Source organism: Myodes glareolus, chromosome 4 (assembly GCF_982192425.1).
Source record: "Myodes glareolus chromosome 4, mMyoGla1.1, whole genome shotgun sequence".
NCBI lineage: Eukaryota > Metazoa > Chordata > Mammalia > Rodentia > Cricetidae > Myodes > Myodes glareolus.
The window spans coordinates 24,568,771-24,584,365 of NC_142029.1; the positions used below are offsets into that span (position 1 = coordinate 24,568,771).

Consider the following 15,595-nt stretch of genomic DNA (forward strand, 5'->3'; position numbering starts at 1 on the left):
ACAGGGCACCTTGCTCGGGATGGGCTGGCAAAGCTGAGGCTCTTCTGGGTCCAGGAGAGTGGGCCAGGTGGGTGGAGCTAGGTTTAATAGTAAATTCTGTTATGTACTAATGTAAGAACTAATCTGACTTGAACTTGGAAGAGTAGGTATAGGCAGCTATGGGTAAGAAGATAGAGGATTTTTTGGGGGGGGGGTGGGCAGCTTCGAGACAGGGTTTCTTTATATAGCTCCGGTTGTCCGGGAACTCTCTTGTAGACCAAGCTGGTCTTGAACCCACAGAGATCCATTTTCCTCTGCCTCCCAAAAGCTGAGACTAAAGGTGTACACCACTACCACCCTGCAAGGTAGGAAAAGAACGATTCTGTCGGATTCTGTCAGAGTATTTAATGGTAACCACAGCGGTTCTTTTACCACTTCAATGTTGTTGGAAGAAAACCTTATTCTGATAGCTTCATCTTCCTTCTGTACTCTTTCAGTATGCTCATGATCTAAAGGTTAAAATTTTGTTTGTGCTATAGAACCATTGGATCCTGAGAGGGCTTTGATAAGGTCCCTTGTGATTTGGGGCTGTACTGAAATGGACGTCTTGGTGACCACTGAGCTTTGGAGTACTATCCACCCCTTCTTCAAGCTGTCCCACATGTTACCTTCTCTGCAGTGTCTCTCAGACAGTACTTACCTCATTTGTGATGGCCTCTGTCTCTGACCAGATTGTGACATCCAAGGTAGGTAGACACATTGCCTAGCCCATTATGGCGTATTCCTGGACTCCTATCCATGCCAGAGGCACATAGTGAGTAGCTGCTTATTGAACTTGAACTGAATGAGAGATTGGAGGTGACCTCTGTGTGTGGTCTGAGAGTGCTCCCCCCTCCTTCCCTTTCTCCCTCCCTGCCATTTTCTTCTGTCTCTCTCTTTGAGACAGAGCCTCACTATGTACCCCTGGCTGGCCTGGAACTTGCTGTATACATACCAAGGTGGCCTTCAACTCACAGAGATCCATCTGCCCCTGCCTGCTAGGTGGTAGGATTTAAGGCTTACCCAATCTCTATTGATTGCAGTCTAAGTTGATGGTGCCTGTGATTTTCCTGTGAGTGTGGCTGGGATTTAAGGGGTGTGTACGTTATTGACTGACCTTTTGGCACTAATCTGTGATTAGAGGACCAGTCAAGACAGTGGCAGTGCACTAGGAGCCTGGCATGATTGATTGAAGTTGCTTGCATTGATTGTGGGTAGAAGCTGCTGTCAACAAGTTAGAGAGGAGACTGTGATCATGGCTTCACATGACAGTGTGCTTGGTCAGTAACTGAGGGAACTGATTTGAGATTGTCTCAAATGGAGAGGTTTGTTGTTTTTTGTTTGTTTGTTTTTCTCAACTGACAGTGGGAGCCATTGAGATGGCTGGGGCCGTAAAGGTGCTCTAAGTTATTTGACAGGTTCATTTGCATAATGAATCAAAGGAAAAGGTCTAGGGGATTAGATTCCTACTGGAAATGGTGTAATTAATACTTAAATAGTATTCTTAGATTTCAGATTTTGTTTTGTTGGAGGAAATACACTCTCCAAGTTCATAAATAGTACTGTCTGGTTTTGCCACACAAAAGCATCCAGTGCCCAGTATGGTGGGGCGCACCTGAAAATCCCAGCACTTGGTGGAAGGTTACTGAAGGCAAGAGGATCAAGGACTCAAGGTCATCCTCCAGTGAGTTTGAGGCTAGCCTGAGCTAAAGAAACTGTATCAAAAAACAAACAAAAAGCAGAAACGAAGACTGACCGCGACTGAACGTGAACTCCAGGCTTCTAGACCCCACTCTCCACTCCCTCGCCCTGGCCCCCGCCCCCCTTCTTCCCAAGACGGTAGCCTATCTGGTACGCCTGCGCCTAGGCGGGGCGGTGCTCTGCCCTTTGTTGTGGGCCCCAGTTTCCCAGGACACCAAGCGGCGCTGGGGTGGGGTTATGCAGATGAGACACGGGGGCGGGGCGGTTGCGCGGCGGCGGCCGGGGAGGGTCAGTTGGAGGCAGGCGCTCGCTGAGGCAAGAGGAGGGCTCTCGGCCCGCGGCCTGACAGGGACTTAGCCCGCAGAGACCAGCCCGTGCGCGCGACCCCACACCCACTCACTCGTCCACCTACCCACTCCCCGCGCCGCCTCCTCCCACCCTGAGCAGAGCCACCGAGGATGATAAACACCCAGGACAGGTAACGGCCCGGCGCAGGCTCCCCGCCCCCACCCTCTCCGCAGCTCTAGAGGCCTTCTTCTTCCCCCTTCCAGCTGCTAGTCCCCGGCCCCCAGGGGCCTCCATCCGCACCCACTGGCCCCTTCGCCACCCCTGCCACCCGGCCCCAGCCCTGAAATTGGGCCTCCTTCCGTCCTTTAGCCCCCTTCCTCCAGCCTGGCCCATCCCCCTCATCCGGGCTTCCTTCTCGCCCAAAGCCCTCCCCCCAACAAACCTGGACCCAGTCAGTCAGTCGCTCTTTTCTTAAATCCAACGTAACCGGCATTTCCCCATACTGGGCTTTCTCCCACATATTCGCCGAATTGGTTCTTACCTTCCCTAAATCTTACTCCTCCACAAGTCACTTTAAATCCGTTCTTTAGTGAAAACTGCACCCCAGCCAGACTCCTCTCTCAGCCTTGCTTGCCTCTCCCCAAAGGCAAGCTCTGTCCTGCAGTTATCAATTCAATCTCTTACCCCCGTTCCCACCCTTCTTTAGATGCCCAGTCGCCCCTTGGTCCCACTTTCTTTCCCCATCCTTCTCCAGTTACTCCCCATTTTCCTGTCTGGGAACCTCATTCCTTTTATTTATCAAACACTATGACTCCATTCCTGCCCTCCATCCTGTTTTCCTAATGATGTCCCCAACATTCTTCTTACATACGTCAACCCTTCAAACACCATAAAGTCTTGCTTGGAACTCCTCTTACCTTGGCATCTTAACCCCCATCTTTAAAATCCTTACATCACACAACTTAGCCTGTCCCCTTTCCTGGGAAGATCTTTAAATTTTGCCCCAGCACCTTCAGAACATGACTCTGGGCCTTTACCTCCTTAAAGGCCCAGTCCCAGTTTCCCCCATGGTTTGAAGAAAGTGGCTGCATGCATATCCTTTGGAAATGGACTGTGGATCCTTTTTTTTTCTTCTTTTGGGTTTTTTTTGTTTGTTTGTTTTTTGTTGTTTTTTTTTTTAGTTTTTCGAGACAGGGTTTCTCTGTAGTTTTGAAGCTTACTCTGGAACTAGCTCTGGTAGCTAGCCCAGGCTGGCCTCGAACTCACAGAGATCAGCCTGCCTCTGCTTCCCGAGTGCTGGGATTAAAGGTGTGCGCCACCACTGCCTGGCTGGAGTGGATCCTTTAACTTTCATCCTCTACCCTCTCGACCAAAGTAGGTAGAACTCATCCCTCTATTTCCTTTGCTCTTTTTCCACTTCCCCCAGATACTCCATATTTCTGCCTCAGATGATCTTCTCCAAAATACTCCATAAATTTCCAGCTCGTCAAGATGTTTAACCCCACTAGCCTATGTATTAGATTGCTTCCCTTAGCAGTTCAGACCTGATTCGTCACATCCCCTTCCTCCGGAGGGCTTGTTGCTGATCCCTTCAGAACTTTTCTGAAACTCATTGAGTCCACATACCAAATCATCTGTCCTCATATTGGACTTCTATGGCCTCTGACCTTCAGCAAGCAGATCCAGTCCTTAAACTGCCACGATCTCTCCAACACCAGACAGGACTTCTCTTACAAGTATCATCTTCATTGTTGGTGTTCTTCACACAGGGCCGCCACCCATAGTTCCTGTCAAAGCCTGAACTCCTCCTACCCCAAATGATCGTTTTTTGGCAGGGAGGGGGTTCGAGACAGGGTTTCTCAGTAGTTATGGAGTCAGTCCTGGAACTCGATCTGTAGATCAGGCTGGCCTCAAACTCACAGAGATCCCCCTCCTGAGTGCTGGGATTAAAGGCGTGTGCCACTACTGCCCGGGAACCCCAAATGATCTTGTAACTTTCCCTTTTCTACTTGTTGAGCAACACTATCTTTTTTTCCCCCAGCCTTTCCCCTCACATTTTATTCCCTTAAACCTAGTTGCACATTAAAAATAAACAAATAAATAAATGCCAGTTACCTGTTCACCCCTTCATGGATCATGCCCTTTGGCCTAGGGTAGAGCCTAGTGTGCATTATTAAAGCTCCGATTAATTCTCACGTGGAGCCTGGGTTGAAAAATACTGTCACTTTCACCCTGAGAAGACTTAGCCTTTCTTATCATATTCCTGCAGTGTCCCATCCTCTACTTACAAGGTCCTCTACTTAAAAGGACTTCATCTTTAGGGATTTCTTAGTCTTCCTCTGTTAAGAAGAAAACTCTGAGCCAGTGGTGGTGGTGGCACTCAGGAAGTATAGGCAGATGGATCTCTGAGTTTGAGACCAGCCTGGTCTATAGTGAGTTCCAGGACAGTCAGGGCTACAAAGAGAAACCCTGTCTTTCAAAAAAGAAAGAAACTCATTTTACATCATACCTTTATTGCTCCATTTTTATTTTTAGCTATTTTCTTTTCCCAATTCTCAAACTCTTGTCTAGTCTCCTATCCTCATTTCTTCTCTCCATATAGGAGGGAACTTACTCCTTACTTATTTCCTGGCTTGTTATGGTTGTATCTGAGCCATTATAGCCAACTTAACCAAACCCTCTTTCCTACAGTCTGATCCTGCCTTTTCATTTTCCTTTTCAGAGGCTTTGCATATAGGTCCCTCACTACATTCCATTCTTTGATTCCATTTTCATTAACCCAGCCCTTCACAGCTCAGGAGGCAGAGGTGGGTGTATGTATACTTGGATGATTCAGGATGCAAAAGGTGCTGTTGTAGTCTGGAAAATATGTATGCTGAGGATGGAGGACAAGGTTGGAGGGTATGTGAGATGGGTTTTTCTCTGAGGGTTGGAAGTGGGCCATTTCAGCAGTCATTCTCAGGAGTCCTTTGGACTGATTGGGTCTAAGATTCAAGTCTTTTGCAGCTTGAGTAATTGAGACCAACACTTAAGTTGGGGCCTTCACTAACTGAGGCTTAGCTATCTGAGTTCCAGTTGTGCTTCACTTAGCCAGTGTTCTTACATGTAAAAAGAAAGGGGTTGAGTTAGCTTAAGGTTCTTGCCAGCTGCCCAAGTGGCAAAACAGGCTCACTTGTCTTCAGGGCCCTTGCTTTAGTGTGTTGGTTGGTAATTTGAGGGGCTTGGCTATGTGAGGCAGGTGGAGGGAGGAGTCAGCTGGCCTGCCAGGGCCTGGGCAACCACTGGTCCTTGGATCAGGCTCATCTCCTTTGGCCTGGGGGTGGGGTGGGGTGTACAGGGTGTCTGGTTTCTTTGCTTTATGGCAATCTTGTTTCCGTAGTGTGCTTCCCAGCCTTTTCTGCTGGCCGGTAGTTTTCGGAAAGGAATCCTGTTGGGAGTCCTAACTGGGGGTTCTGATAACGGCCGGATGTTCTTCCCAGGCAGTGTTTTGAATGTGCAGTGTAGAGAGCTGGCTGAGAGTTTGGTTCCCATTGGGTGGGGGATGGACTTTCCAACTTCCCTGGCCTCAGTGACAAATTCAGGAGAGGGAAGCCTACTTTCCTGGAAGAAATTGTTGCAGAAGAGCTGGCAGTGTTTTGAAAACAAGGTTCTTCCTTTTTAGCATTCAGATTAGTATCTCCAACGTGTCAGAATTCCTGATTGTGGGGGAGGGCAGAAGAGCAAGTACAAGACCCCTTTATTATATGTTTTGAAAAATAGGTTTAAGTTGAAGAGGAAATCAGATTTTGTGACCTTTCTCTGCCTGGATTTGTAGGGGCTGCAGACACTGTCTGTGTAGAGCCTGCTCGAGACCGTGTGGCATACACATACAATGAGATACAGTCAACACTGGCTTGGTTAGACATATTATAGTCAATCTATGATGGACTTTAGGGGAGAAACATAGGTTCCATAGGTGGTTTGGGGGAGTAGGGAGGGCCCTTCTAGTAGGAGCCCTTCATTGGATGGTTTCCTCTGTAATGGAATTTCTGTCTCTTCCCAAATAATTTGGTTTTGTTATTCCCCGTTTCTCAGCAGTTTTGCTTGTTGAGTGTGGGGCAGTAGAGAGACAGCTAGTATAGTCAGAAACATCCCTACATTGGGTGTAGACTTTAGAATGAAATGGGGACTAATAATAGCAATTCCCCATTCTGCCAATAAACCCAAATTTAGCCCTAGAGCTGTGCATATATATGAAAGGAGACTGAAGAGTAGGGCAAAGGAATGCTACAAATGAGCATTTCTGGAAAAAGCCATTCATTCTGTTTTGAACCGGTGTACTGTGGTAATTCAGGTTGATGCCATGACTTGGAAGGCTTATTCAAAGTGAAAGGGCTGGGCATGGGGAAATATGCCTTTAATACCAGCACTCAGGAGGCATCCGCAGACAGATCTCTCTGTAAGTTTCAAGGTAGCCTGGTCTACATAGTGAGTTCGAGACCTGCCAGGGCTACATGATCAGTAAGACTTTGCGAACTATGACAGTGAAAAACACAACAAAACAAGCCAGGAAGGAAGTTATAGAGTTGACTGTAATTAATGGCTCAGTTGATGAGCGAGAATTTTGTTATTTGAGCAAGACAGTTTCCTGCTAGCAGCAGCAAATGCCTTGCATAAGAAAAGCTTTAAGAAAATCCTGGGCCTTTGATACTGTATAAACAATGATGTAATCCGGCCCTCAGAGGGGCGGTTGGACTGTGCTAAGAGCTAACAGTATAAACTACACTGAAGAATTTAAAATGTAAAAAAAAAAAAAAACTTACAGTACAGTACAGTTGTGTAGCTATTCATCACCCACAGGTGGAAATAAGGTGGTGTCTGCCATTGGCAGATGTACCACCGTTAGCTGTGTGATTAGCAAACATCAGGGGTACAGATTTTCTGGCTGCCATTTGATGTATGTTTCTTGTGAAAAATCAACCAAAATCCAGTTTTGCTTTCAGCAATTTTGCTTTCAGAGTGGTGATGTCATTTTCTTATAATCGTGCCGATTAAGTAGGCTCCCTTTGGAGCATATGTCAGCCCTAGTGAAGTGACTTATGCCTGGCACAAATCACAGCATCTCTCTGTGAATTGACAGTTGGGAATCAGCCTTTATGGTCACCATAAATTGAAGGTGGCTGACACTTCCTATCTTTATTTTTATGTCCTTTTTGCTAAGTTGCTTGTAGCTCTGGATTAGTTTTGGTTTACATAAGGATTACTCATCAGAGATATTCCAAGTCTTAGGGTACAAACAGCCTGGGTGTTGTGTGAAGTAGGGCCTGAGACATGAATGGGTCAGGAGAAGTGGAGGGAATGAATATAGAATACTGGGAGTGATTTTGATATTACCAAAGCCCAGCTGATCCTCTCTGACAGGCAGTTGGGATGAATGGGTTGAGGATACCACTGGATTGGAGTGAAAAACTATCAGAGAATTTGAGTTCCAAGTATTTGTTAGAATAGGCTGTACTTTGTGCAAACTAAAAATAAAAAGTAGGGGGGGTGACAAAGTCAGCTGGAAGGTTTTGTTTTTGTTTTTTTGAGACAGGGTCTCTACCCCCTTAAATCACTGTGTAGCTTGGGCTAGCATTGAATTCATCACAGTTTTCTGCTTCAGCCTCCAGAGACCTGGGACTATAAATGTGAGTCACTTGTTGAGTTTTTCCTTTTCCTTATGGTACTGGGACTGAGGTACATCTCCAGCCCTAGAAGTCTTTGTCATTATATTTAAGGATAGCTCTGGTGTAGTGGTGCATGCCTGTAATTTCAGCATTTGGGGCATAGAGGCAGAAAGATTGGAAGTTCAAGGTCATCCTTGAGTTTGAGCCAAGAAGGGCTAAATGAGACCCTCTTTCAAGGCACATACACAGGAAAAAATAAGGTTAATTCTTTTAATTAGTAAATGCCATCAAGATCTAAAAATCTGATAAATGATAGAAATTTGATTTAGCATCAACATTTCTCAGGTATACATCTGCTACATACACTGTTGGTAGTCATATGAATCATGGCTTGCTAAAGACATTGCAGATAACATTTATAGATTTCATTGATTGCTGGAGAATTGAACCCAGGGCCCTGTTCTTCCTAGGCAAGCACTCACACTTAGCTCCCTGAATTATGGACAGTGAATGAACTGTATATGGATGATACTGGATGATCTGAGATGTGTTTTCACGGCGGCAGGTCCTTTAACAACTGAGGAACAGGCACAGTAGCAGTCCTAAGTGTCGTGTCTTATAAGCTGCCTTGGATGTGCATACCTAACACCTTCATTTTCAGTATAGTCTATTTTCTCTTCTAAAAAAGGTGGGCCAACTGGGTGCAGTATAATACATTTGATTTAATCTTTTCAGCCTCTGGCCTTAAACTTCTTTAAAAAATGCTTAAGTTCATTAATCTTTTGTGTGTGCATGTGTATAGTGTATGGAGGTCAGAGTCATCAGGCTTAATGGCAAGTCTTTACCTGTTGAGCCATCTCTCTCATCTCATGCAAGAATGAATTTAAATTTAAATCTTTCTTCTTCTTTTTTTTTTGTGGACGGGATTGAGCCATTTCTGCCCCCTAGTGGAGTAACTAAAATCTGTGGAAGGCCTGGCAAAAACTGAAAACAAATAGAATATTCAAAGCTTTTGTATCTTGTGTCAAAGACTTGTCTTTAAGAAACCACATTTTTGGGCTGGAGAGATGGCTCAGAGGTTGAGAGCATTGACTGCTCTTCCAGAGGACCCGGGTTCAATTTCCAGCAGGCACATGGCAAGGCCACAACTGTCTGTAACTCAAGATCTGACACTCTCACACAGACATACAGGCAGGCAAAACACTAATGCACATAAAATAAAAAATAATTAAAAAAGAAAAAAATTTAAAAAAAACTACATTTTCTGGATGGTAGTGGCACATGCCTTTGGAAGGCAGAGGCAGATCTCTGAGTTCAAGGCCAGCCTAGTCTACAGAGTGAGTTTCAGGACAGCTAGGGCTACACAGAGAAACCTTGTTTCGAAAACTAAAACAAAATTCAGATTCTTTTAAATTCCATTATTAATGGGACTGGTGGCTGATTTTGGTATATTGGTTGAACATTAAAGTCAGTATCAGAAGAGAGGATTATTGCTGGGTGGTTTCATGTTCCGGTAATTACTGTGTTCGTCTTTCATTCCTTCCTTCCCTTCAGAAATGACAGCTACTTTAAGAGTATAGTAATCTGCCTTTCACTTTGAGTAATCAATGCATTATGGAGAGTGAAGATAATTTTTTTTAAAAATATTTATTATGTATGCATTATTCTGTCTGTGAGTTATGTCTGCAGGCCAGAAGAGGGCATCAGACCTCATTACAGATGGTTGTGAGCCACCATGTGGTTGCTGGGAATTGAACTCAGGACCTTTGGAAGAGCAGGCAATGCTCTTAACCACTGAGCCATCTCTCCAGCCCCGTGAAGATAATTTTTTATCTTCACATGAACAACTTAGTTTCTCTTAGGGAACTGAACCTGGATCCCTGTGTACACAGAAGCCCTTCTGCAGGCTTTTTAGCAGAGTTTGTATGTGATAAACTAAACTTGTGTGTGTGGAGGGAAGTGATCTTTTACCAAGGTCTGAACTTAACTGCATTTACTTGAAGATGTAAGGAAACCAGACTATCACAGGTTTATGGATTAGTGTAAGAAAGAGGCAGGCTCCAGAGGTTATTTCTAGAACAACAAAGAGGACTGTGTTTCTCCCCCTCCCCCACGTATTGTGTGTGATCCTTTCTGGGGTGGCCCCTGGTTTCTGCCACTTCTGAGTGTGAATTAGGTAAGAATCAGGATGCTGGTTGGAATGTAGGGCTTAAATTCAGTTAGTTAAGTCATGTAAAATGAAATAATTCCTTACAAGCAGAAGTGTGGCAGCAGAATTATAGAATTACAAGGGCCTTGGTGATCTAGTTGTTTTGTGAATCCAAGCAATTCTAGTATACAAGATACCTTCTTACCAGTCACAGAGGGTATTTGATTTGCCCAGTCTTAGGGGTAGCTCTGCCAATCACTGTAGGCTAGCCAGCCAGTCAGCTAGCTTTTCCAGTTGTCCAGTCTTCTGGTACCTTACAGAAGAACCTCAACTTAAAGAGTTGAGAAGGGACGCCTCTCCGATGAGGTTTGTCTTGATATGAGACCTGCATTTTGTTGTTGTTGTTGGTTGCTTGGACGATGCTACTGTGCTGCTTAACGATTTCAGAAGAGGGAGTTATAATAACCTTGTGTAAAGTAGAAAATAGCTCCTTTCCTTTGTACAATAGCTACTGGGAAGGCTAAGAGTTGAGAAGTATTCCCTGATGATTTCCAGGAGTCAGGAGGTGGATGTAGGTAACCACCTGCAGAAGAGGACTGCACCCTAGAAGCTACATTTCTCAAACATTCATGGATGCTTTTAGACCCCCAGTTGGAACCCCTTAGAGCTGAGCCATAATGGGCTTGGACTTCTTGCCTGAACTGGAATGCTGATCCAGGTCAGTTGGTGGTTAAGTGACTAGATGTTCAGTTTTGTTGCTTTTCATTTGAATGAACTCCAGCCAGTATGTCACATACCATTTCTGGGAGGAAGAAAGCCCCAATTTCCAGCATATGTTGATTTCTGTAGTGTGGATAAACTACACTTGGCTTGTTCAAGTTGCCAGCATGATATTGCTAAAAAACAGTCTGTAGTCAGGTGGTGGTGGTGGTACACACCTTTAATCCCAGCACTCAGGAGGCAGAGGCAGGCAGATCTCTTAAGAGTTTGAGGCCAGCCTGGTCTATAAAGTGAGTTCCAAGACAGCTAGAGCTACACAGAGAACCCTGTCTCAAAAAAACAAAACCCCACAGTTGAGTAGAGAGCTGTAATTGTCTGTGCTGGCTGTAGCACTCTTGCTCATGCTTTCTGGTTTCCCTGTGGTAGTGTGCTGTGGCTATAGGACAAGCCTGTTGCTGAACTATGATGCACTGTGTTCCTCTTTCCCTGCCATTAAATCAGAACCAGAGAGGGCAGTAGAGCAGATCTGGAACCCCTTTGCATCCACCTGAAGATTAAAGTGGCTGCCAGATACAGGTGGTGGAAGCAGGGCCTGGAGATCTTTTACACATGTGTAAGCCATTTGAGCCTTGGCAATTCATTCAATTATTCAGAGTGCAGCAGATACCCCTTTTCTTGTGACTGTGTCTGTTCTGACAGTGTCAACATTACGCATGCTCTCATGCTCTGGTCAATGGTCCTGAGAAAGTGGAAGGCCCAGAATTTGGTGGCAGATCAGGGACGGGCTCTATTATGATACTCAGGAGCCAAATCCAATTCATTCATAACCGTAGAACAATTTGGAGTTTTGTTTGTTTTTTAAATTGCAGTTCTGTTTTAGAGGTGGAGGATGGAAACGTGAGTGGCCTTGGTAGTCTCCCAGCCCACGTTGTCACTCCTTTTGAAGCTTAGTAACTGTGCCATATAGGTGACTAAGGCACAGATGGTTAAGGAAAGAGACTGGTTGGTAGGCATGAGGCTAGAGACTTCTGTGTCAGAACGCACAGATGTTTAATAGACACATCCAGCAGGGGCTCCCGTTGCCTTCTGGGATTCTTTATGCATCTTGACTCAAAAAAGTAGCATTTCTGGAAGCTCAGGTAGAAAGAATTTGGGCAGTGGTGTAGCCTTAGAATACTTGTTTAGGTGTGAATTTTATAAATGTCTTGGTGTTTACTTTCTGACTTTCTGTCTCTTGCAGTAGTATTTTGCCTTTGAGTAACTGTCCCCAGCTCCAGTGCTGCAGGCACATTGTTCCAGGGCCTCTGTGGTGCTCCTGATGCCCCTCACCCACTGTCGAAGATCCCCGGTGGGCGAGGGGGGCGGCAGGGATCCTTCTCTCTCAGCTCTAATATATAAGGTAAGGAGGATTTTGGTATAAAGCTTGGGGGAAGCCTTGTAGATCCCACTGAGCAGCGGCTCAAATGTTGCAATTTTTTCTTAGTTTTCTCTTAGGGAGAGGTAGTAGGGTGACTGAGGGAAAAAACAGGAACTGATAACCTTTTTCAACTGAAGCTGCTGTTTGTCTTTTCTGGAATCCTAGAGAGAGAACATCAGTACTATTTGTTGTCTTTTAATCTGCTGTTGACTGAAGGTCAGGACTTGGTCCAGCTTCTTTCTTAGTCTGGGAATGGACAGTTAACAGGGCATCTGAGTTCTGTGTGCAAGGACTTGACTTTAACTCTTGAGTGCTGGGACTATAGATGTGTACTGCCATCTGCAGTTATTCATATAATTTTTTTTTTTTCCAAAGGCAAGGTTTTAGGCCATAAATGGTAGCATACGCTTTTAATTTCAACACTCAGGAGCAAAGTCAGGTGGCTCTCTAGGCATTCCAGGCCAGCCAGGGCTATACAGTGAAATCCTGTCTCAAAAACAAACAAAACTATAAGAAAGACCTTGTGTATTTCAGGCTGGTCTTTAACTCATAATCCTCCTGCCTCAGTCTCCAGTGCAACAGTGCTGGAACTTCATTTGTTTTTGATGTTTTCTCTTAGAGAGGGAAAGCCCTGACAGGATTTCAGGTCAAGGACACCTGGGTTTTAATCTCATCTCAACGGGGCCAGTTACTAAAGTAACTGTGTTACATCATATTTATCATGAATAGTACTTTGCACAGTGCCCAGCACTTGGTTGGTTCTTAGTAAACATTGCTTTTCCCAATCAAGTGCTGCTTTTTTTTTTTTTTTTTTTTTTTTGGAGACAGGGAGTCTCTGTAGCTTTGGTGCCTGCCCTGGAACTAGCTCTTGTAGACCAGGTTGGCCTCAAACCCACAAAGATCCATCTGCCTCTGCCTCCGCCTCCTGAGTGCTGGGATTAAAGGTGTGCGCCGCCGCCACCGCCTGGCTCCAAGTGCTGCTTTTACCAATAGTAGCCGTTTATAGAAATGGCTGCAGTTGGCTGAGAGGTCTGCATTTCTGACATGCCCCATGGTCCATGCTACCCCAAGAATGGTTCAAGGGATGCCAGCACCCCTGGTTTTGGGAACATAGGATGTAGCTTGTACTAATTATCCTGTCCTTTGCCCTAACTTTCCTTCTCAGGACGAGAAGCTCACTGTAACCCAGGACCTCCCTGTGAACGATGGGAAACCTCACATCGTCCATTTCCAGTATGAGGTCACCGAGGTGAAGGTCTCTTCCTGGGATGCAGTCCTGTCCAGCCAGAGCCTGTTTATAGAAATCCCAGATGGATTATTAGCTGATGGGAGCAAAGAAGGGTAAGGAGACAATGAAGAGAATGGTTATTGGGGAAGCAGCTTTATAGGAGAGTCTATACCTTTTCCCTTAGCTCTAGATCCTCCAGGTAGATGCTTTGTTATAGGTTATTTTTAGCCAGTAAATCAGGCCTGCTCTAGGTTATAATTAAAGCAAGTTATTTACATATTATTAATCCATCACCTACCAGTTAATCAGTAGATGTCCGTTTCCCTTTATCCACCATACAGAGGTGCAGTTTCAAAGGCCAGGGAATACAGGTAGAATGGGATTTCATTGGATTGAGCATTGTTCTTCAAGTAGCCTATCTGTAAAAAGCAGTCCCAGGACAATTCTCTTGACTGACCCCAATTTTTCTTTTGAGATAGGTTTTCACTGTTGTAGCCTTGCTGTCCTGGAACTATGTAGATCATACTGGCCTCAAACTTACAGAGATCCACTTGCCTCTGCCTCTGGAGTGCTAGCATTAAGGAGTTAGCCACCACACTTGGACCCAGTGTAATACCCACAGTGAACTGGGTTCTGTTGAAGGCCCCACACTGTCCTGTGACCTACACTTGTTAAGACAGTGTTACTTTCAAGTGAAGAACTCGGTTAAGTATAGAGAGACTTATCTCCCAGTCCCATCTGCGACTTATTTTTCTCTTAATATAGGGCTCTAGGTTGGGGTCTTCAAATGAGAACCTTTTCCTGGAGATTCTGTATTAACTTTACTGGCTCTTAGGCTCCAAAGGCCTTTTTGTGGGTGGTGTGGAGGTCTGGGGAGGTGGCAGTGGGCCTGAGCAGTGCTCTTTGTTTCTGCAGATTGTTAGCACTGCTAGAGTTTGCTGAGGAGAAGATGAAAGTGAACTACGTCTTCATCTGCTTCAGGAAGGGCCGGGAAGACAGAGGTGAGCAGTCAAAACCGTTTGAGACTTATAGCCCAGCTAGTAAGGCCTGGGGTGGAAGTAGAGGGCTGTACACTATGCACGCTTGCCTTACAAAGTGGGAGTCGTGGCCACAGGGAAGTACCTAAGTACTTTATTCCATCTTTGGGATCTTCCCTGAATTTGAGCCTCATGAGTCCCTTCTGTGCTTCCTTTGCTGCAGCTCCACTCCTGAAGACGTTCAGCTTCTTGGGCTTTGAGATTGTACGTCCAGGTCATCCCTGTGTCCCCTCTCGGCCAGATGTGATGTTCATGGTTTACCCCCTGGACCAGAACTTGTCTGATGAGGACTAATGGTCATAGAGGATGCTTTGCCCAAGAGCCACAGTGGGGGAAGAGGGGAAGTTAGGCAGCCCTGGGACAGATGAGAGTGTTTCTGGCTGTCTAAGGAAGGACATTGAGGGGCTCAGGTTGAGGGTTGCCCATTGTGTTCTCGGAGTTGACTCGTTGAAATTGTTTTCCATAAAGAACAGTATAAGCATATTATTCACATGTAATCACCAATAGTAAATGAAGATGTTTATGAACTGGCATTAGAAGCTTTTTAAACTGCGCTGTGATGTGCTCCATCTAGCCTAGGGGAGAAAATTGCCTGGAGGGGGAGAGACTGCCTGGTCCAGGGGCAGGGGCTGGAGGGCAGCACTGTCAGGCTTGGGTTTCCTTGCAGTTGGGCTTTTTTTGGTTTTTAAGATTTAGATATTTTCTTTCTTTGCTTCCTGTCACCCAGGGGCTCCTGAGTAGGCTTTTTAGCTCCTGGGCAGTGTCCTTGGGTTGTTTTTTGACACTCCACCTTGGGCTTCTTGGCATTTTGTGTCTGGCCTGGTGTAAGCAGGTCTGACCTTGCTTTCTTTACAGCTTAGTGTTTAGTGTTATTCTGGCATTTGGTTAAGCTGGCTTAATCTGTTTAATGTTACCAGTGCATTTTAAATAGGGGCATTGAAACTCACCCCCCACCACCAAGGCTTTTTTGGGGGTGCCTGGGCATTAAAAAACTAGCCAAACTACATTTCATGTTACCACCAGAGTTCTTGCCTCTGTGGTCCAGGCCCCAAGATCTCTTTCCTAGCAAGAGCAGAGAGGAAGCCTAGCAAACTCAGGGCTTAGGATTTGTGGGAGAAGTCTATTCTTAGGGACTGGATGCCTCTGGCTGGCCAAGCATAGTATGGACTGCCTCCCCAACAGGTTCCGAGCAGTGCCCGCTCTACAGGGCCTAGGGGTGTAGGCTGGACTGTAGAAGTGGCCTGCCCTTTACTGCTTTCACCAAACAGCTTGTTCTAAAGGGAAAAGAAGAGAGAGAGAGATCTACATTGGGTGTGGGGGTATCAGGGAGGCAAGTGTGTTGTGTTACTGTGTCAATAAACTGATTTAAAGTTGTGGTTGGTCTGTTCTTTA

The 15,595-nt window shown here is 45.5% G+C and overlaps 1 protein-coding gene across 1 annotated transcript; it reads left to right on the forward strand.

Moving 5' to 3' along the window:
* The first annotated feature begins 2,000 nt into the window (after positions 1–2,000).
* Positions 2,001–15,577, forward strand: Oaz2 (ornithine decarboxylase antizyme 2). Its single transcript, XM_048423321.3, is given in 7 exon segments — positions 2,001–2,197; positions 11,762–11,837; positions 11,839–11,877; positions 11,879–11,920; positions 13,104–13,279; positions 14,082–14,167; positions 14,367–15,577. Coding segments are annotated over 7 exon segments (570 nt in total). The 5' UTR covers positions 2,001–2,177; the 3' UTR covers positions 14,498–15,577.
* The last annotated feature ends 18 nt before the right edge of the window (positions 15,578–15,595 follow it).